The sequence below is a fragment of the Schistocerca serialis genome, chromosome 2 (genome assembly GCF_023864345.2).
Source record: "Schistocerca serialis cubense isolate TAMUIC-IGC-003099 chromosome 2, iqSchSeri2.2, whole genome shotgun sequence".
Taxonomy (NCBI): domain Eukaryota; kingdom Metazoa; phylum Arthropoda; class Insecta; order Orthoptera; family Acrididae; genus Schistocerca; species Schistocerca serialis.
Window position 1 is genome coordinate 221393845 of NC_064639.1, and position 20106 is coordinate 221413950.

The window sequence follows — 20106 nt, forward strand, 5'->3', positions numbered from 1 at the left end:
CAGATTCATGCTGATGTCCATGCACGTGGTGCTGTCCCAGCAATTCACTTTTTAATTCCTGTATGTTCGCGTATGGTACTCAACTCGCTGTTGCTGTACGTATTCTTTCCAGTACTATTGACGACACTCAGATAACAAATCAGTAGTCAAAGACATTCGTCTGTTGTGGGCGTTATGGAAAAAGAACCATTAATAACTTACGTTTTATGAGTTAGTAGGATTACACATTAGATAATATAGAAGCGAATAAAAAGGAAAAAAACATTTGATAATTTCTTTGAGCCTCGAAAAATTTTAGTTTTTATACAAGCTGCATTGATAGTTTCATTTGTTACGAAATATAACCACAGTCTAACATAAATATAACTAAAGACGTCAGCGATGCTCGCTATCACAAGTTACGTTAATTTTAAATCTTTGGCGTCGCTAATCAGAAACATCACATTGTCAAAGAACAACATGCACAAGGTAGCGAAAGTATGAGTGTAAATATGTGTTAGAAACGTCTGCAGGCGAATTTGGAAGAAGACTGTAATTTCTTCATTCATATTTTACCGACACGCTTATCGCATCACGATGAGTAACTCTCAGAAAACAGAAATGGAGGTTGACGAGACGGCTCCAGCTAAAAGTGTTATGGCATCGTCTGGCACTGTTGGTAGTGTTTCTGTTTCGTTGCACCCACTAGTCATAATGAATATCTCCGAACACTGGACAAGACTAAGAGCGCAGAAAGGAACACCGCAACAAGGTATGAACTCAGCATATTAGAAATAGTTGCTCTCTCCCAGTGTCTATTTTCATTGTTTTCCTCTTGAATTAATAACATTCACGAGGGATTGTGGATAATCAGGTTTATTTATATTGATTTAGTTTTGGATGAAATTAAATAATATCACCAATCTTTCATTAGCTGTGCCTTGAGACCTACAACATAGTGTCACACAAAACCTACGTATGGAACTGTTCAGTCACATTGAAGAATTGCTATATCTGTCCTCGTACTTACGACTTTGCAATTAGATGGCGGTCACAATGATCTGTGCCGTTAAAAATTCTGATCACATGTCATGATAAAGTCCACATATGATGTTTTTATAAACAAATAATTGAACATGTTGTACAGAAGCAAATATGAACAATGTTTGGCAATGAAATGTGGTCGTACAGTAACCATTTTAAAACCTATTAACTTGACTCAGCAATTCTCATATATCAGTTGACTCAGCACAATGTAGGGAGACAGGCGTGTGCATGAGAGTGAGTGAGTGAATGAGATTAGATTAGATTTACTTCCCTTCCAATTGATCCGTAGTGAGGAGGTCCTCCAGGATTGAGTGTGAGAGAGAGAGAAGTTGTGTGTGTGTGTGTGTGTGTGTGTGTGTGTGTGTGAGAGAGAGAGAGAGAGAGAGAGAGAGAGAGAGCTAGCATAAGGAAGTGCATTCCAAAAGTTAGCCAAGCTCCATACCTTTTGTTTGCGTGCCTCTCGACAGTGCAGTGCTTTGTCTTTCGGTGAGTCATCTACTTTATTCCTAAATAATTAATACCTGTTTCTCCGATACCTTCACTGACAGGGTACTGTAACGGAAACCTGTATAGTTCAGATAATTGTCTTTTGTTAAATATCAGATGCAGTCCTTTTTAACAGAGATGTCATCCAACGTGTAGCACATTTATGCACGCTGAAAGGAATGTTTGCTTTATGTTTTACATGCAATTTTCTGTGATTTATCTCAAGAAAGCAATGAAATAACTGTCCCAAACCATGTATCAAATTGTTTATGTAGAAGATATGCTTATTTACGATAGTGAAGGAGGTACTGATGCATATAAACGTTTTGTGTTTACACCTACTCTGATGATAGTCGGTTACTACTTGTGTGCACTGTGCACCCATACGATAATCCTGTATATTATATGTGTTCATCAAGTTTTTGTCATTTCATAACCTGTTACTCTATAGCAAATAACAGTAACAATAGATAATTTACTCTTCCCTCATTTCTTAAATTTGTTCTGTGTGATGACCCACCAACACTCACTTATCAGCTTCATATATTATTTCACTGAGATGGAGTATGCCACATTCACTCCCATGTGAAACCTTCAGTGCCTTCCATATTAACTTTCCTTCTGTACTAAGGAATTCACCGATGATCCATCATGTTCAAACATTTTTTAAACTTTAATAATGACATCTCAGATCATGATGATAGAAAACTGAAACAGACTAGGGTCATTCCATGCCAAGTGGTCTAGAGGCTCCCACATGACCCTCATGGATTTTGATGAAATTTTGTATGAACATTCACACATGTTCTCAATGAACACTGATAAAGTTTCAGTTACAGAAATTCAATACTTTAGGAGATACAATCACTTTTTTAAGACCATAGCACAGCTTTCTATAGTGCGTCCTTGAATTTTCAGCAACTTTGAGATATCTCTGTAAGTATTTGCATGAAACTTTGCACACCGTAACTCACCAACACAAGGTCTTAGAATATAAAATTTCATTCTCCTATTGCTTTCCATTATTTCACAAATCTAGGATAAATTTGACGATTTTTCAAAAAGTGCTAAAAATGGGTATTTTTAGTCAAATTTTTCAAAAAAGTGTTTTCTCCAAACTCTTCTAAACTATGGTCATTAGAAAGAGCATATTCTAAACTATCTAGAAAAGTGGATTTGGTTTTGCAATGCAAGCATATAAGGCCCTAAAAAGTAGCATCATCAAAGAGGCGCACTGTAAGTTCGAACACATTTTTCTGGCACTCAAATTATACCCGAAATCTTTTATTTTGCCTTATACATGTTTATTAACATCTGGGATAAGTGAAATAAGAAGTCCTGATGAATAGGACCCAGCTTAAGTTCGAATAGCAAAAGAATAAAAATAGAAACAATGTTATTTCTTAATTGTCACCCCCCCCCCCCCCCCCTCTCTCTCTCTCTCTCTCTCTCTCTCTCTCTCTCACACACACACACACACACTTATTATTATTAAGAATGAATGTAAATCATAAAATTTATTTGCATAATCATCTAATTATTAGTTGCCTGTTTATTGAACAACACCAGCTTACTGATGGAAAAGAAGTGTATAAATGAGTTGCTATGGTCCATGGTGGCTTAACCACTGCTAGTTTCATTTCACCTGAGAAAACTAGCATTCCCATTGCCATAGGGGCCACGCCCAATAGCTTAGCAACAACAGCCACGGGTGGGTTTCTTTACCACAGGATCCCAAGCCTGATAAGGGTTTCTTTACACAGGTTCCCAAGCCTGATAGTAAAATTATTTAAGTGCTCTGTGTAAAATTAGAAGGCACTCTTGGGTTCCTTAGATTGTTTCCTCAAACCTATTTCAATTTTTGACATGATAGACAATAAGCTACTATTTAATTCTTCTTTTGGTGTAAAGTCCTCATCAGAATGTGATGATGAGGCTGATAAAGCTTCGTCCAAGTGTTTATTTAAGGTAGTCCTGCAAGCCGGACAAATTTTCTGACCTGGCTTTATGTTATTAACAAGCTGCTTCTTCAACATATCAGAAGCCGTATTAGCTGTTTCAGTATCAAGAGTGCGAATTCGTGCCTTACCATTATGATTCACCTTCCCAAAGGGATTGAAGCATTTGTTTTGTAACCTCTCATATTGTGTCAATAAGAGCGCTTCATGGTGTAGGCAAACTTGAGAGGTATTGTCCAGCTTTGCTTCAGAACGTCGGACCAACAACTCTTTTTCCTCATCACTAAAATTCGCAAACCATTTAAAGCAGCTTTTTTGGCAAAGAAAAAGACATGACACTTTGTTCCACTATCTCCTTGCTTAATTGAGCAGGAAGGTATGCTGTTCCCTTCTGCATTCATCTTTAATCAGTAACTAAATAATGTATTTGGGCTCTAAGTGCAAATTATAATCTGCTTAAATTTCAGACAAATTGCTACTGAATGAAATTATACACAATGTATAATACCAATGAAAAAATCTAATAAGAGATATATGCTATAAAAGACACACAATGAAAACAATTTTTAGTAAATGAGATTACAAACTTTGATGGTCTTAAGAGTCACTTAACAATCCACACTCAGTCAAGAGAACCCACTCACTGTGCTGCAAACACACCACTGAAATACTGATTGTTCAAACAAGGCTCACAATAATGAAACAATCTGATTGTTAAAGTAATTGTTGCCATTATATTTTCTATAAACAGTGAATCTTGTGAATTTTCTCTGTGAAACTAGTGGTTACGTATTTACCAAGGTAATAGGCTACATTTAAGTGTGATTAAATACAAAAATTAAAACTCTTAGATGTTTAACCAACCAATTTCACACGTTTCCCTAATAACTTTAAGACAAAAATTCACAGGTTACAACACCTAGGTATTAAAATCTCTGCAATATTGATTGGAAAATTTACATCACTTGATGCATGATTCAAGCAAACTGATTCTTTTTTGGAAAAATGTTTTATACAATTGAATCCAAAAATTAGGTTCATTTTCCACTTGTAAATATTTACAATTTTGAGAAGTACAAAAAATATGAAGCTATTATTCATTGAATTCTTTATGCTCTCTCTCTCTCTCTCTCTCTCTCTCCTCCCTCCTCCCTCTCCCTCTCCCTCTCCCTCTCCCTCTCCCTCTCCCTCCCTCCCCCCTTCTTCTTCTTCTTTTTTTTTTTTTTTTTTTTTTTTTTTTTTTTTTACAAATGAGAAGAGTTTTATGCAGATGAACACTTACGATAAAAGCAGAAGGGCAACTTCTCATAGTTTTCAAGTTTTTCTGACAGTCTCATTGCCTATTTACTAGATCTTTTTATTTCAATTATTCAAGGCACTAATAAACATTTATTAGGCATAATAAAAGGTTTCAGGTATAATTTGAGTGCCAGAAAAATGTGTTCAAACTTCCAGTGCACCTCTTTGATGATGCTACTTTTTAGGGCCTTATATGCTTGCATTGCAAAACCAAATCCACTTTTCTAGATAGTTTAGAATATGCTCTTTCTAATGACCATAGTTTAGAAGAGTTTGGAGAAAACACTTTTTTGAAAAATTTGACTAAAAATACCCATTTTTAGCACTTTTTGAAAAATCAACTTCATCCTAGATTTGTGAAATAATGGAAAGCAATAGGAGAATTGAATTTTATATTCTAAGACCTTGTGTTGGTGAGTTATGGTGTGCGAAGTTTCATGTACATCCCACAATTACTTTTGGAGATATAAAAAACTAAAGTACACAATTTTTTAAAACAGCTATTTTTTCGCCCAACTTTGCTTCAAATTATCAATATGAAAATTGCTCAGAAATCCTTTTCTTAATATTTTGCTTCAAAGAGTTCTAAAAGTTGTATAAGATGGCCAAGTTTTGTTTCTTTCGTGCAAATACTTACAGAGATGTCTCGTCTCAAAGTTGCTGAAAATTCAAGGATGCACTATTGGAAGCTGTGCTATGGTTTCAAACAAGTGACTATATCTCTGCAAGTATTGAATTTCTGAAACTGAAGCTTTACCAGTGTTCATTGAGAACATGTGTGAACGTTCATACAAAATTTCATCAAAATCCATGATGGTCATGTGGGAACATTTCTCGATATTAGACCACTTGGCACGGAATGGCCCACTAGTACTATTGTAAACAGATATAGAAAATTAAGCTCCTTGATTGCTATATTTTCCAGAAATTGGTGACTTTCATTATCTCAGACCGGGGGTGGTGTTGCCTAATTAGTTGGTTGCTAGTATTTTTTCAATTCTTACAGGTGTTGTATTGTGATTTATAAGAAATATCTCATTGAAATGAAGACTAGAACACACAAGGTTATCCTCCTGAATTTTCTTACAGTTTCATGTCATTATTTTCTTTTAGCAATTGTAGTCTTATACAGAAAAGCACAACTTATAGATGACTTTAAGAATACACTTACGCCGGCTAAAGTTAACAATGGGCCTCCCATGTGCAGATGTTTACAACACCTTTTATGTGTATGATTAAGAGGAAATGTGTTATTTGCAAAAAGAAAAACTGATCACTTATCTTCACCCATCCACCTCCGTAGCCCTATGATTTAATTTTTTTTTAAATTGCATGAAACACTGATCCACAATTCAGCTGTTCCATCTGTAATTTCCCTTGTGGTCCTTTGTAAAGTTCTACTGTTACTCCAATTCATTGGCAAATGAGTTTAGATACCATATATTAGGGTGTATACCTATATTATCCTGTCATGTGATTTCAGTCTTGAAATAGGTGCTCAACTAATCACAGACTGCTGTTAGAAAAATGGGATCAATATGTGCCTCTGGGGCCTTGGTTGTAATGACACTGGGAACTTACATCAAAATATTAAAAGTGGGCAGACAGATTACATCTACATATATACTCCGCTAGCCACCAAGCGCTGTGTGGCGGAGGGCACAATTTGCGCCAAAGTCATATTTCCCTCCCTCTGTTCCACTCGAGGATCACGCAAGTAGTATCAAAAAAAAAAAAAAAAGAAGCAATATAGTTAGGTGTAGAAACAGAAGTAAGTCATAAAATTTTATGATTTAACCAAGGGCTTGATTTGATTTTTATTTAGTCCTATTGCTTACATATTGCACAAGTAATGTACTAGTAATGTTGGGTAAGTCAAGTGAAATAATACAGTATTACATGATCACATGTATTCTATTTTGCTCATTTTCAAAGAACAGCTGGTTGCTTATAATATTAAAACCAGGTGTAAGTTTTAAATGAATGACTAAAATAGTAAAATAAATGAAAGTACCCTTTTTATGTTTTGTCATCATAATTTGTACTTTATTAACTTCAGTAACTCCTGTGTGTACTTTTGTGAGAGTAGCAGAGCCTTCGCCTGTCTTATGATGTTGTGAATGACAGTTTTCCTGAAATAATTCCCTGTTTGGCTATAAACATTATCAGTGAGTATTGCATATTGATCTGTTAACCTAAATATCCTGATATACTTGAAGAGATTACTGCAGGAATTTATATGAAAGGCCCCAATGCTTGTTTCTGAAGTTAAAAACTTTTTCAACTCCTGCAGCATTTCCCCAGAAGATTGTATCGTAGGAGAGTCTAGAATGGAAGTATGCAAAATGTTGCAACAGCATTACTTCCCAGTAACAAAGTGAGGAATGACTCTTAGTGTGAATCACACTGATCTAAGTTTCTTGATTAGCTGACCAATTTACTCTTTCCATTTTCTGGTTGCTAATATCCAATTCATGAGCTTGAAGTTTTTTTATTTATTTTCTGAAACTGTCATATTTGTTTTTGAAAAAAGTTAGGATTAGGCTATTCGCTGTGAATCACTTGTGTACTTGGCTAGTAACCATCAGGGCCGTGTCTTGATTGGAAAGGAATGGTGTAGGACAGAGGGGGCATGTTGCAATGGGCACACACCAATCCTATTTCATATAGAAAAGAGCCAGCAACATTGGCAAGCCTATGACTAAACAACAGCGAATATGTCAAACAGTAGAAGATCCAGGATAGAATAATGACACAATTATGAAAAGAATAATCACTACTCATCATGTAGTGGAAATGTAGAAAAGAGCCAGCAACAAACAGCATTTTAAAGCCAATGACTAAACAACAGCAGATAGGTCAAACAGTAGAAGATCCAGGATGGAATAACGACACTATTATGAAAACAATAGATAACTACTCATCATGTTGTGGAAATGTTGAGTCACAGACAGGCACAACAAAAAGACTACTAAACATGTGAGTTTTTGGCCAAAAGACCTTCTAAACTAGACGACACACGCACATTCACGCAAGCATAATTAAAAAACACGTGACTAATGGCTCTGGTCACTGAGGCGACACTGCTGGCCACTGTGCAGTCTGGGTTGTGGCGGTAAGGAGGAGGCTGAGTGTGGAGGGGAAGGTTTAGCAGGTTAGGGGTTGGGGATGGTGAAGTGCTGCTTGTGGGAGCATGCAGGGTGAGGGATATGGTGAGAACAGAATAGGGTAGCTAGGTGCAGTCGGGAGGTTAGACTGGGGGGGGGGGGGGGGGGAGAGAAGTAGAGGAGGGATTAAAAGACTGTAGGTGCATTTGTGAAATAGGAATCTGAAGGCTGTGTAGGTGATGAATGGGTGAAAGAAGGGGATTAACTAAGGTCGAGGTCAGGGGGTTAAGGTGATGTAGGGTGCATTGCAGGGAGAGTTTCTACCTGTGCTGTTTAGGAAAGCTGGTGTTGGTAGGAAGGATCCAGATGCCACAGACTGTGAAGCAGTCCCTGAAGTGAAGAATGTCATGTTGAGCAGCATATTCAGCAACTGGGCAACTCAACTGTCTCTTGGCCACAGTTTGTCATTGGCTGTTCATGCAGTTTGTTGGTTGTTATGCCCATGTAGAATGCAGTGCAGTGGTTGCAACTTAGATTGTAGATTAAGTGACTGCTTTTACATGTAGCCTTGCCTTTGATGAGGTAGCTGATACCTGGTGGGAGGTCTCCTCCAGCTGTCAGGTTCATCCACATACAGACCCCGCAAAAGTGACCCCATTCCAGAAATTCTACAAAATCTCCAGTCCTTCCTCAAGACCTCAGGCACATCCTACAACCCCTCTGCTGAGTCTGTCTTCTTTCTCACACCTTCCACTTCCTGCACTCCACCTTCTGCATGTTTCCTAAAGTCCATAAACCCAACCACTCATGACAGCACATTGTGACAAGTTACTGTGCCCTCACGGAGAGAATCTGTGCTCTTGAAGACAGCCTATTGCTCGTAAACCATACTCGTACATGTAAGACACTATTTCCTCCACTGACTCTCCATTATTTCTCTTTCTGTACCACATGGTGCCTTGTTTGTCACTATTCCGCCACCTCCCTTTACATTAACAACTCTAATGCCCATAGCCTTGCCGCTGCTGAACACTGCCTTTCCCAATGCCCAACTGATCCCAAACCTGCAACCTCTTTCCTGGTCATCATGGCCAGCTATATCCTCACCCGGAATTACTTCACCTTTGGAGGCATCACCTACAGACAAATTCATGGTACAGCAATGGGCACCCACATGGCACCATCCTATGCCAACCTATTGATGGGCCACCTTGAGGAAGCCTTCATAACCACCCAGAATCCCAAACTTCTCACCTGGTTCATTCATTGAGACATCTTCATGATCTGGAGCGATGGTGAGGACACCCTGTCCACATTCCTCCAGAACCTCAACACCTTCTCCTCTATTCATTTCACCTGGTCCTCCTCAACATGACAAGTTACCTTTCTCAATGTTGACCTTCACCTCGAAGATGGCCACATGAGTACTTCTGTCCATATCAGACCTACCAACCACCATCAATATCTCCACTTCAACAGCAGCCACCCATTCCGTACCATGAAGTTCCTTTCATACAGCTCAGCCTCTCGTGGCTGTCACAACCGTAGTGACGAGCACTCCCTTCCCAAATATACCAAGGGCCTCACTGAGGCCTTCACAGACAGAAATTACATTCCCAGCCCTATACAGAAACAAGTTTTGGTCAACCATCACTTCCATGAGCTGCACCATCTGGTCACAAAGGAGCATTCCCTTCATGACTCAGTACCACCCACGACTGGAGCAACTGAGTCACTTTCTCCACCAGGGTTTCGACTACCTCTTGTGCCCTGAAATGAGGAATATCCTACCCACTATCCTTCCCACCCGTCCCATAGTGCTATTCCGTCACCCACTGAACCTACACAATATCCTTGTCCATCGTTACTCCACCCCTGATACCAACCTTGCCTCATGGCTCTTATCCCTGTAACAGACTTAGATGTGAAACTTGTCCCATACACCCTTCCATCACCACCTACTCCAGTTCTATCACAAGCATCACCTATTCCATCAACGGCAGGGCTACTTGTGAAAGCAATCGTGTAATCTACAAACTTAGCTGCACGCCCTGTGCTGCTTTGTATGCCACCAAGACCACCAACAAGCTGTCTGTCTGTAAGAATGACCACTGACAAGCAGCGGCCAAGAGACAGCTGGACCACCCTGTTGCTGTGCATGCTGCCCAACCCAGTGTTTTTCTCATCAGTGATTGCTTTACAGCCTGCATCTGGATCCTTTGTACCACCACCAGTTTTTCTGAATTGTGCTCGTGGGCACCATGCATGCCATGAAGTAGATGTCTGTGTTCCTGGAGCATTGGGACTCCCAGCAACGGCCATCATCCCAGATGGCCTTTGCTAGGGTGAGTGGTGTCTGTGGGTAGAGCCCTTGATCGTGGTAATTGACATTAGGGTGGACATTTTGCAGATTATGGCTGTTCTGTTCTGGCTGTCTCTTCAGATAGGCATCAAAACTTCCATGCAATTAGTCACAACCATACTACTTTCAATATACTGGCTACCCCTTGGAAAGCGGGGCATACCAGACATCTAGGAGCAAAACAAGTTTTTAAGTACTTGCTGTACAGTAGACTTTTACCGCAACAAAGTCATTATTTCTGTGAAGCATACTGAAAATAAATTTAGAGAAGTAGAGTCTTTATGAAAAATGTGCAATGGATTACTGTTGATTAAAGCCTCTCCTGTTGCTCAGTCTACAACTCTTCATGCATGTGAATGTCTGGGTAAGGTACCAGTGATCACTGCCCAATACACGACTTTGAATACGGTCCAACCAGTCATTTTCCACCTTGACTTTATGCTTCAAACAGATGAGGAACTACAGGCTGGTCTTGAGCTGCAAGTCCAGAAAGATCCCAATGATTATATAATAGATTCAGGCGTGTTTGTCTTGGCCTTTGTAGGGAGTGTCCTCCTAGAAAATTTATTCGTGGTGTACAAATGTGATGTTAAACCCTATGACCCACTGCTCACAAGTGCTTTCAATGCTTGTGCTTTGGTCATATGTTTTCCTGCAGCACGGCGGCCCCAGAATGTGGTGGCTGTGGATGTTCTCTCCACGAAAGTAGTTCTTGTGAGCAACACATCTTTGTGTGTCAGTTGCATGGAACATTGTACTTAACATTCACCAGTTTGTCCAATCTTGAAGGAAAAAAGTATATACAGATGATGTCAAATTATGTGAAACTCAGTCATCAATCCAAATACCTCCATTTTTTCAAAACTGGTTCTCCCACCACCCTCATCTCTTGTGCTTCTCACAGCACCGTCTTTAGCAACCACTTCCCGCACCTGGCTGAAGGAGCAGCTACCAGTGACAAGACTCCCTCTTTGGATCCTTCTCCCCAGAAACTACAGATCTGGGGCCTGATTCCAACCAATGGCTGAAGGAACCATGACCTGTAGGTCCCAGGGTTGCCTGCTCTTCATCCATCTTCATGTTCATCAAGGATAAACTCACAAGAATCGTGGCATCCAAAGAAGAATCGGTACAAGGCCACCCTGGTGACCCCGGAGCCACAAGATCCCCCCACTCCATTGGATTCTGAATTAATGCTCATTGATGTGTTTCCACTGCCATTGGTGGCAGACAGTGATCCTAGGGCATGACCAGTCCCCTTGGCTCCTTCACACCAAACCTGGACACTCATCCTTCACACCAAACCTGGACGCTCATTACACAAACATTCAGTGGAACTGTAATGGTTATTACTGACACCTGCCAGAACTAAAAACCTTATTTCCTCCTCTTATGCAATTTTCATTGTTCTACAAGAAATGCATTTCACTGATGCCCAGTCCCCAATGCTCTGCAGTTATTGTGAATTCTATTGGAACTGTGCTTACCCTGAGAGAGCATATGGAGGCATCTATACATTGGTCCACACAGATGTTGTCAGTGAGTGGATTCCCCTTCGTACTATGTTGGAAGCAATAGTACTTGTGTATTTCAGTGCACACCACCTCCTGTTGGTGAGTACCACTGTGTGTGGTTGGAGCCTTCCAATTGGCCAGCTTCTTACCATGCTCTATCTTCCTTTAGTGATGATACTCCTACCCACTTCACTGTCACCCATGGCATCTTTTCAGCTATTGATCTAATGTTCTCTTCTCTCTGTCTCGTTGCTTCACTGTATTGGTCACTACATGCCAATCTTTGTGACAGTGACTGCTTATGGTGATTCTGTCACTTCCTTGCCATCACCCGATGGACCAACTACCATATTGGGTGCTTGAAGACCCAACTGGCAGTTGAATGCCTGTGCTGTAACCTTTGCCTGCTCTCTATCAGGTTGCATCAGTGAGGTTGTGCAAGAATCTCAGATGTGATACCCACACTGCCGGAACTACTATTTCCCTTTATTCAGGTGCCCTCCACTGCCAGCCAGTGCCACGGTGGACTCAAGACATTGCAGTTGCTGTTCAGGATTGCCGAAGAGACGTGGAACATTTTAAGCAGCATCCTTCATGCACAAACCTTATCACTTTCAAAGGACTTTGTGGTAAGGCTACCTGTCTAATTAAATCTAGCAAGAAGGAATGCTGAGTATTGTATCTTCTTCCTGGGAATAAACACCTCTTCGTCCCAGGTGTAGCCAAGGTTCCATAGTCTTCTTGGCCACAAATGATCAACAACTGTTCTGGGTCTTGTCCTTCAGGGTTGCCTCCATACCAATGAATCACTTCTTTGTGAACATCTTGTGACCCACTTTGTGACAGCATCAATGTCCTCTTATTTGGTTACCTTTCTACTGCAGAAATGACTAGTGTTTTATCCTCCATCAAACCAAATCATGTAATGAATCTTTTGTTAACTGAGAACTGTTTCTGATTCTTGCATTGCCTTGTGACACGGTCCCAAGCCCTGACCTAATTCTTAATCAGGTGATCCAGCACCTGTATGCTACTCGAAGGCTACACTTACTCAGGGTCTTCAACTGTCTTTGTCTCAAAGGTGTCTTCCTTTCACAATGGGGAGATAGTATCATTGTCCCAGTTCTTAAGCCAGGCAAAAATCCAATGTCTTTTGACAGTTTCTGACTGATTAACCTCACCATGATGTTCTGCAAACTGCTGGAGAGGATGGTTGCCCACAGATTATGCTGGGTTCTTGAATCTCAGCGTCTTTTGTCCTATCAGGATGGTTTCCGGGAGGGAAGATCCACAACTGACCATCTGGTCCAGCTAGAAACAGAAATACAGTACACTTTTTCTAAATGCTAACACCTCATTGCAGTCTTTTTTTACCTATGTGAGGAATGTGACAGTTTATGTGATTGCTCTAAGCTTGTTGATACCAGTGCCTACCAATTTTAATTGTATATTACAGCACTGAGGATGGTCACTAAGTGACTGAAAATCGATTTTTGCAGATAATAAAACAAAAAAATACGACCAATGCTGTTTCTCCTTCCAATTATTTCCAAGTGTCTGGCACCTTCACATTGTACTTACTCTCCATAACAAGGGTTTTCAAGGACCCCCTCCGACTTCTATTCATCAGTCCTTATCTCACCAGTTGTTCTGCGTTCGAATAGGTAGTTCAAGTCTCTGAACCACACATCACAGCAGGTCTCATACTATCAGCTTCAGATTCCTACTGAGGCTTCCTGCTTTAAATACTTTAATCAGTGCAAAGTAGTTCCTGTTAACACCTGAAATCCTTGCATGTATTTCTTCACTCATATCATTATTCTTGGTTAACAGATATTTAAAGCTCTCACAACATTCATATTCTTTCCCATTCATAGTCGTGCTTTTTTCTCCCTCACTACACCTTTTCCTAGATGTTAACATATACTTGGTCTTTGACTGATTGTCATCCCCACCTGCATTCCATATCTTTCTAATTTTTCAAACTTTGCAAAGTAACTTAAATCATTTAATAAAGGCAAGTCGTCCAGTCCAGACTGTATACCAGCTAGGTTTCCTTTCATAGTATGGTGACATAGTAGGTCCATACTTAGCAATAATATACAACTGTTTGCTTGATGACAACAAGTTGCACAGGTCACACCAATACTCGAGAAAGGAAATACAAGTAATCCACTGAATTACAGATCTATCACTGATGTCGATTTGCAGTAGAATTTTGAAATGCTGTGTTTGAACATTAAGAATTACTTTGAAAACAATCTATTAACACAAGGTCAGCACGATTTTAGAAAATATCGTTCATGTGCAACACAGCTAGCTCGTTATTCTCACGGAGTTATGAGTGCTATTGACAGGAGATCTTGAACTGATTCCATATTTCTAGATTTCCAGAAGGCTTTGATATAATCTCTCACAAGCAGCTTCTAATCAAATTGTGTGCCAGTGGAGTACCATCTCAGTTGTGTGATTGGATTTATGATTTCCTGTCAGAGGGGTCACAGTTCAAGTAGTTGACTTCAAAAGTAAAAAAGAAAAGATGTCTGGCATTCCTCAGGGAAGTACACTAGACTCTCACTAATCCGGCCCTCAGTAGTCTGGCCTCTCAGTAATCCGGTCTGGCCCCTCAGTAATCCGGCGCACATCCAAAAACACATGCACAATGAATTATCATGTACAACAATGCTTAGTTAAATCGTGCTTTATATATTGTATTTGAAATTGTAGCTTTCTTTACAGTTCGGAATCATGTCTTCTTAAAGGAAACATGTCACACTAGACCTCAAGCAGAAACTTGAAATTTAGGAACTTGAAATTTTAGATGAGTTAAATCGAGGTTTTTTGCAGAAAGCCTTTGCTGCTGAGTTCAATGTTGGACAAGCAACTATTTATGACATCAAAAAGAAATAAGATGTTATTCGACAGTACTCAACACAAATGGATAGTGAGTTGGGAAAACGGAAGTGTGTGTGTGTGTGTGTGTGTGTGTGTGTGTGTGTGTGTGTGTGTGTGAGTGAGAGAGAGAGAGAGAGAGAGAGAGAGAGAGAGAGAGAGAGAGAACGAAGAACTGGACGTAGCTGTTTATAGATGGTTCATACAACAACACAATAAATGAATTCCAGTCTGTGACCCAATTATAAAGGAAAAGCAGCTGCATATATCAAACAACTTGGCAGTAGTAACTTGTCTGCAGCAAGCGAAGATTGGCTATCAAACTGGAAAAAACGACATGACATTTGGCAGCTAACAGTCACCAGGGAAAGTTGCTCAGCTAACGGTAAGGATACTGATGAGTTTGTAAGATGGAAGATGGTATAGGAAGAAGATTTAACTGCTGATGCCTTGTCTAAAGCTGATGAAACAGGACTCTTTTTACAAGATCCTTCTTTCAAAAACATTAGCTGCCAAGAACGAGAAGGAAGCTCGTGGTTACAAGCAACAGAAACAGCGCATAACAGTAATGGCATGATGTAATGCAAATGGGAGTCATAAACTACCGGTTATGGTGATTGGAAAATCCCAACATCCACACTGTTTTCAACACACTGACACAAATACTCTACCAGTGCAGTATTGCACCCAGAAGAAAGCGTGGATGGACAGACAAATATTTTCTCGGTGGTCTATGAAACATTTGTACTAGCAGTGAGAAAAGAGCTAAAGAAGAAAAAGCTTCCACTGAAAGCTATTCTTACAATTGACAATACTCCCAGTCATCCTTCAGATGTTTCTTTAAATTCCAATGATATACATGTACAAGCACTCTTTCTCCCACCCAATATGACAGCCCTAATTCAGCCCATGGACCAAGGAATTTTGTAATCAGTTGAATGTCGTTAAAGACATTCACTTCTTGTCTACTTGCTGAACGAAAGTGAAAATGGCTCTATCGAGACTACGCTGAAGGCGTGGAAAGCAATTAACATGCGTGATATTGTTTTCCAAGAAGCTGAAGCATAGAATAAAGTGGAGAACACTACCATAACGAAGAGCTGGAGAAAATTGTGACCATCCATTGATGCCGGGTTGGATCCAGTAGTGAGTGACAGCAATGAGCCAGTCAATTTGGAATTATCAATTACTTTGTACACTGACATGTTCCACGACATTCCGGGAGGAGAAGAAATTGATGATGATGATGTTACTAAGTGGCTGAATGAGGAAAATTGTAATACAAACCAAACTTGTAACAGATGAAGAAATAATCAAAAGCGTGCAAGAAAGTAATGATGAAAGTGATGAAGAGGAGGACACAGGAGGAGAAAGCATGAAGATTTATCTCACTGCTGGTGCTGAAGCTGCCAAGGTCTTCCTGGAGTACATTATGCAACAACCAGATACATGCAGTACCGATGTAATGCTTGTTAAGCAGTTGCATGATTAAGCATGCCACCATCGCGTATCATCATTGCGACAGTTAAAAATTAGGGACATGTTTCATAGTGAGTGATACGACTGTATAACTATGTACAGAATACACTCAGGACTAAGTTTTCTTTGAAAATTAATGTATGTTTGGATTTAACAAAATATATTGTCTATGTTTTAAAATTATATCCTTCAGTTAAGTAAAGTACAGTACACTATATCCCCTATGTTTTCAAAATAAATAAAAAACAAAATAAATGAATAAAATAAATTTCAGGCACTCAATAATCTTCCACTTCCACTAATCCGGCACCCATAAGTGCCAGGAATGGCCGGATTAGTGAGAGTCTAGTGTATTATAGATACCCTGTTATTCCTAATTTATACAAATGATTTAGGAGACAATCTGAGCACCCCTCTTAGATAATTTGCAGATGGTGCTATTATTTATCACCTAGTAAAGTCATCAAAAATTCAAAACCAACTGCAAACTGATTTAGACAAGATATCTATATGATGCAAAAAGTGGCAGTTGACTAAATAATGGAAAGTGTGAGATCTCCCATTTAGTGCTAAAAGTAATCTGCTAAATACTGGTTACACAATAAGCCACACAAATCTAAAGGGTATCAATTCAATTAAATACTTGGGGATTATAATTACGGACAGCTTAAATTGGAACGACAACATAGGTAACATTGTACGGAAAGTGAACCGAAGACTGCATTTTATCGGAAAAAGCACTTGGAAGGTGCAACAGATCCTCTACAGAGACTACCTACCCTATGCTTGTCTGCCCTCTGCTAGAGTAATGCTGTGTGGTGTGTGTTCCTTAGCAGATGAAGAACTTCAAAAAAGTTCAGAGAGCAGTAGCACATTTTGTATTATCACGAAAGGATGTAGAGAGTGTCACAGGTATGGTACACAAGTTAGGGTGGAAATAATGAAAACAAAGGCCATTTTTCACTGCAGATGTGGATGTAGATGTTTCTGACTATCACTCGTTTCTCAGTGACAAGACCACAGTTCTTGGAGTGCTCACTAATTCAAATTGAGTTGTCCAGCTTCTGGCTACTGCTCCTGTTAAGAACTGAACACAACTTGATTAAGTCAGCTCATGTGTCATTAATATATGCAAAAAAAAAAAAATTGGAAACATTTAGAAGAAAACACTGCTCAACACAGATAAATAGATATTGTTCACTTCCTCACAGAAACCCTTACAAAAACGAATAAACTAAATGCTGTATGCAAGTGGGATACAGCTGCTGCTAGCTACTGCTCACTAGCCTACAGCTGAATTACAATGGCATGCCAAAAACTCGAAAGCACACATAGCAAGCTCTTAACTTCACAAAAGTTGTGTGAGAACATTCCCTTCATTGAATATTCTTTAAAAATGTTCCAGTTACAGTAACACCAGCTTTGATAAGTTGGATTTTAGAAATAGTGCTTTAGGATTGGGTGAGTTTTGGAAACATTGTCTGAATTTGTGCTATATGTACACGAGGTTTAGGAACAGTTTGTTGCAAAACATGCTGTACTATGCAAATAAATTAGGCACTCAAATTTCATAGGAAGTGAGTCTGACAAATTTATGCTCCCTCTGCAATTAAGGAAGGACTGATTTGATGCACTATGGAATGATGTAGAGCTGTCGTCCAAGAGGTCCAAGATTACACAAGTAGCCAGAATAAATGTAAAGCATGAGATTTTGTGTAAACTTTATACATGTCAAAGAACATAAATGTCAAAGTACATAAATATAAAAACAAAGATGAGGTGACTTACCGAACAAAAGCGCTGGCAGGTCGATAGACACACAAACAAACACAAACATACACACAAAATTCAAGCTTTCGCAACAAACTGTTGCCTCATCAGGAAAGAGGGAAGGAGAGGGGAAGACGAAAGGAAGGGAGTGGAATGTTTCCTTCAATTATAAAGTACATAAATAAATTGACAAAACTTTATTGACCTGTAGAATGCATTTATATAAGCAGCACTCTCAGCTGTACCAGAGAAAAGAAGGGAACCAGTGGAAAAATGCTCCTATCGGAACACAAAAAAGGCGAATATGTTCCTCTTTAAAAGACTCTAACAGAAAAATGGAGATCCAGCTGTCTTAATTCTCATTCCGCCTTCTTCACCAAAAATTTTGCATACGAACATGTTTGCAGTTGTTTGTGCTGGAAGAGAGGAGCAGAGAGAGAGTGACGGTGCAAGAGAGAGGAGACAGTGCTGGATGAAGAAAATAGCATTGGGAACCAAAGAGAGAGGAGATACTGATATTCAGTGAGAGACAGTGACTGTGTGTGTGTGTGTGTGTGTGTGTGTGTGAGAGAGAGAGAGAGAGAGAGAGAGAGAGAGAGAGAGAGAGAGAGAGAGATGGGTGGAGATAGAAGTAGTAGTAGTTGTTGTTGTTGTTGTTGTTGTGGTCTTCAGTCCTGAGACTGGTTTGATGCAGCTCTCCATGCTACTCTATCCTGTGCAAGCTTCTTCATCTCCCAGTATCTAATGCAGCCTACATCCCATCTAATGCAGCCTACATCCTTCTAAATCTGCTTAGTGTATTCATCTCTTAGTCTCCCTCTACCATTTTTACCCTCCGTGCTGCCCTCCAATACTAAATTGGTGATCCCTCAATGTCTCAGAAGATGTCCTACCAACCGATGTCTCAGAAGATGTCCAAGTTGTGCCACAAGCTCCTCTTCTCCCCAATTCTATTCAATACCTCCTCATTAGTTATGTGATCTACCCATCTAATCTTCAGCATTCTTCTGTAGCACCACATTTCGAAAGCTTCTATTCTCTTCTTGTCTAAACTATTTATCGTCCATGTTTCACTTCCATACATGGCTACACTCCATACAAATACTTTCATAAATGACTTTCTGACAAGTCTATACTTGATGTTAACAAATTTTTCTTCTTCAGAAACGCTTTCCTTGCCATTGCCATTCTACATTTTATATCCTCTCTACTTCGACCATCATCAGTTATTTTGCTCCCCAAATAGCAAAACTCCTTTACTACTTTAAGTGTCTCATTTCCTAATCTAATTCCCTCAACATCACCCGACTTAATTCGACTACATTCCATTATCCTCGTTTTACTTTTGTTGATGCTCATCTTATACCCTCCTTTCAAGAAACTGTCCATTCCGTTCAGCTGTTCTTCCAAGTCCTTTGCTCTGTCTGACAGAATTACAATGTCATCGGCGAACCTCAAAGTTTTTATTTCTTCTCCACGGATTTTAATACCTACTCCGAATTTTTCTTTTGTTTCCTTTATTGCTTGCTCAATATACAGATTGAATAACTTCGGGGATAGGCTACAGCCCTGTCTCACTCCCTTCCCAACCACTGCTTCTCTTTCATACCCCTCGACTCTTATAACTGCCATCTGCTTTCTGTACAAATTGTAAATAGCCTTTCGCTCCCTGTATTTTACAGCTGCCACCTTCAGAATTTGAAAGAGAGTATTCCAGTCAACATTGTCAAAAGCTTTCTCTAAGTCTACAAATGCTAGAAACGTAGGTTTGCCTTTCCTTAATCTTTCCTCTAAGATAAGTCATAGGGTCAGTATTGCCTCACGTGTTCCAACATTTCTACGGAATCCAAACTGATCTTCCCCGAGGTCGCCTTCTATAAGTTTTTCCATTTGTCTGTAAAGAATTCGCGTTAGTATTTTGCAGCCGTGGCTTATTAAACTGATAGTTCGGTAATTTTCACATCTGTCAACACCTGCTTTCTTTGGGGTTGGAATTATTATATTCTTCTTGAAGTCCGAGGGTATTTCACCTGTCTCATACATCTTGCTCACCAGATGGTAGAGTTTTGTCAGGACTCTCTCTCCCAAGGCCGTCAGTAGTTCTAATGGAATGTTGTCTACTCCCGGGGCCTTGTTTCGACTCAGGTCTTTCAGTGCTCTGTCAAACTCTTCATGCAGTATCATATCTCCCATTTCATCTTCATCTACATCCT

The 20106-nt window shown here is 39.7% G+C and overlaps 1 protein-coding gene across 1 annotated transcript in view; it reads left to right on the forward strand.

Annotated features, from left to right (window-relative positions):
• Window positions 1-419: 419 nt before the first annotated feature.
• LOC126456964 (COP9 signalosome complex subunit 6) overlaps window positions 420-20106 on the forward strand; it is a 45715-nt gene continuing 26028 nt past the window's right edge. The window contains exon 1 of the mRNA XM_050092900.1: window positions 420-751. Coding sequence (XP_049948857.1) covers window positions 577-751 — 175 coding nt within the window. The 5' untranslated portion in view covers window positions 420-576. The remainder of the gene's footprint in view (window positions 752-20106) is intronic.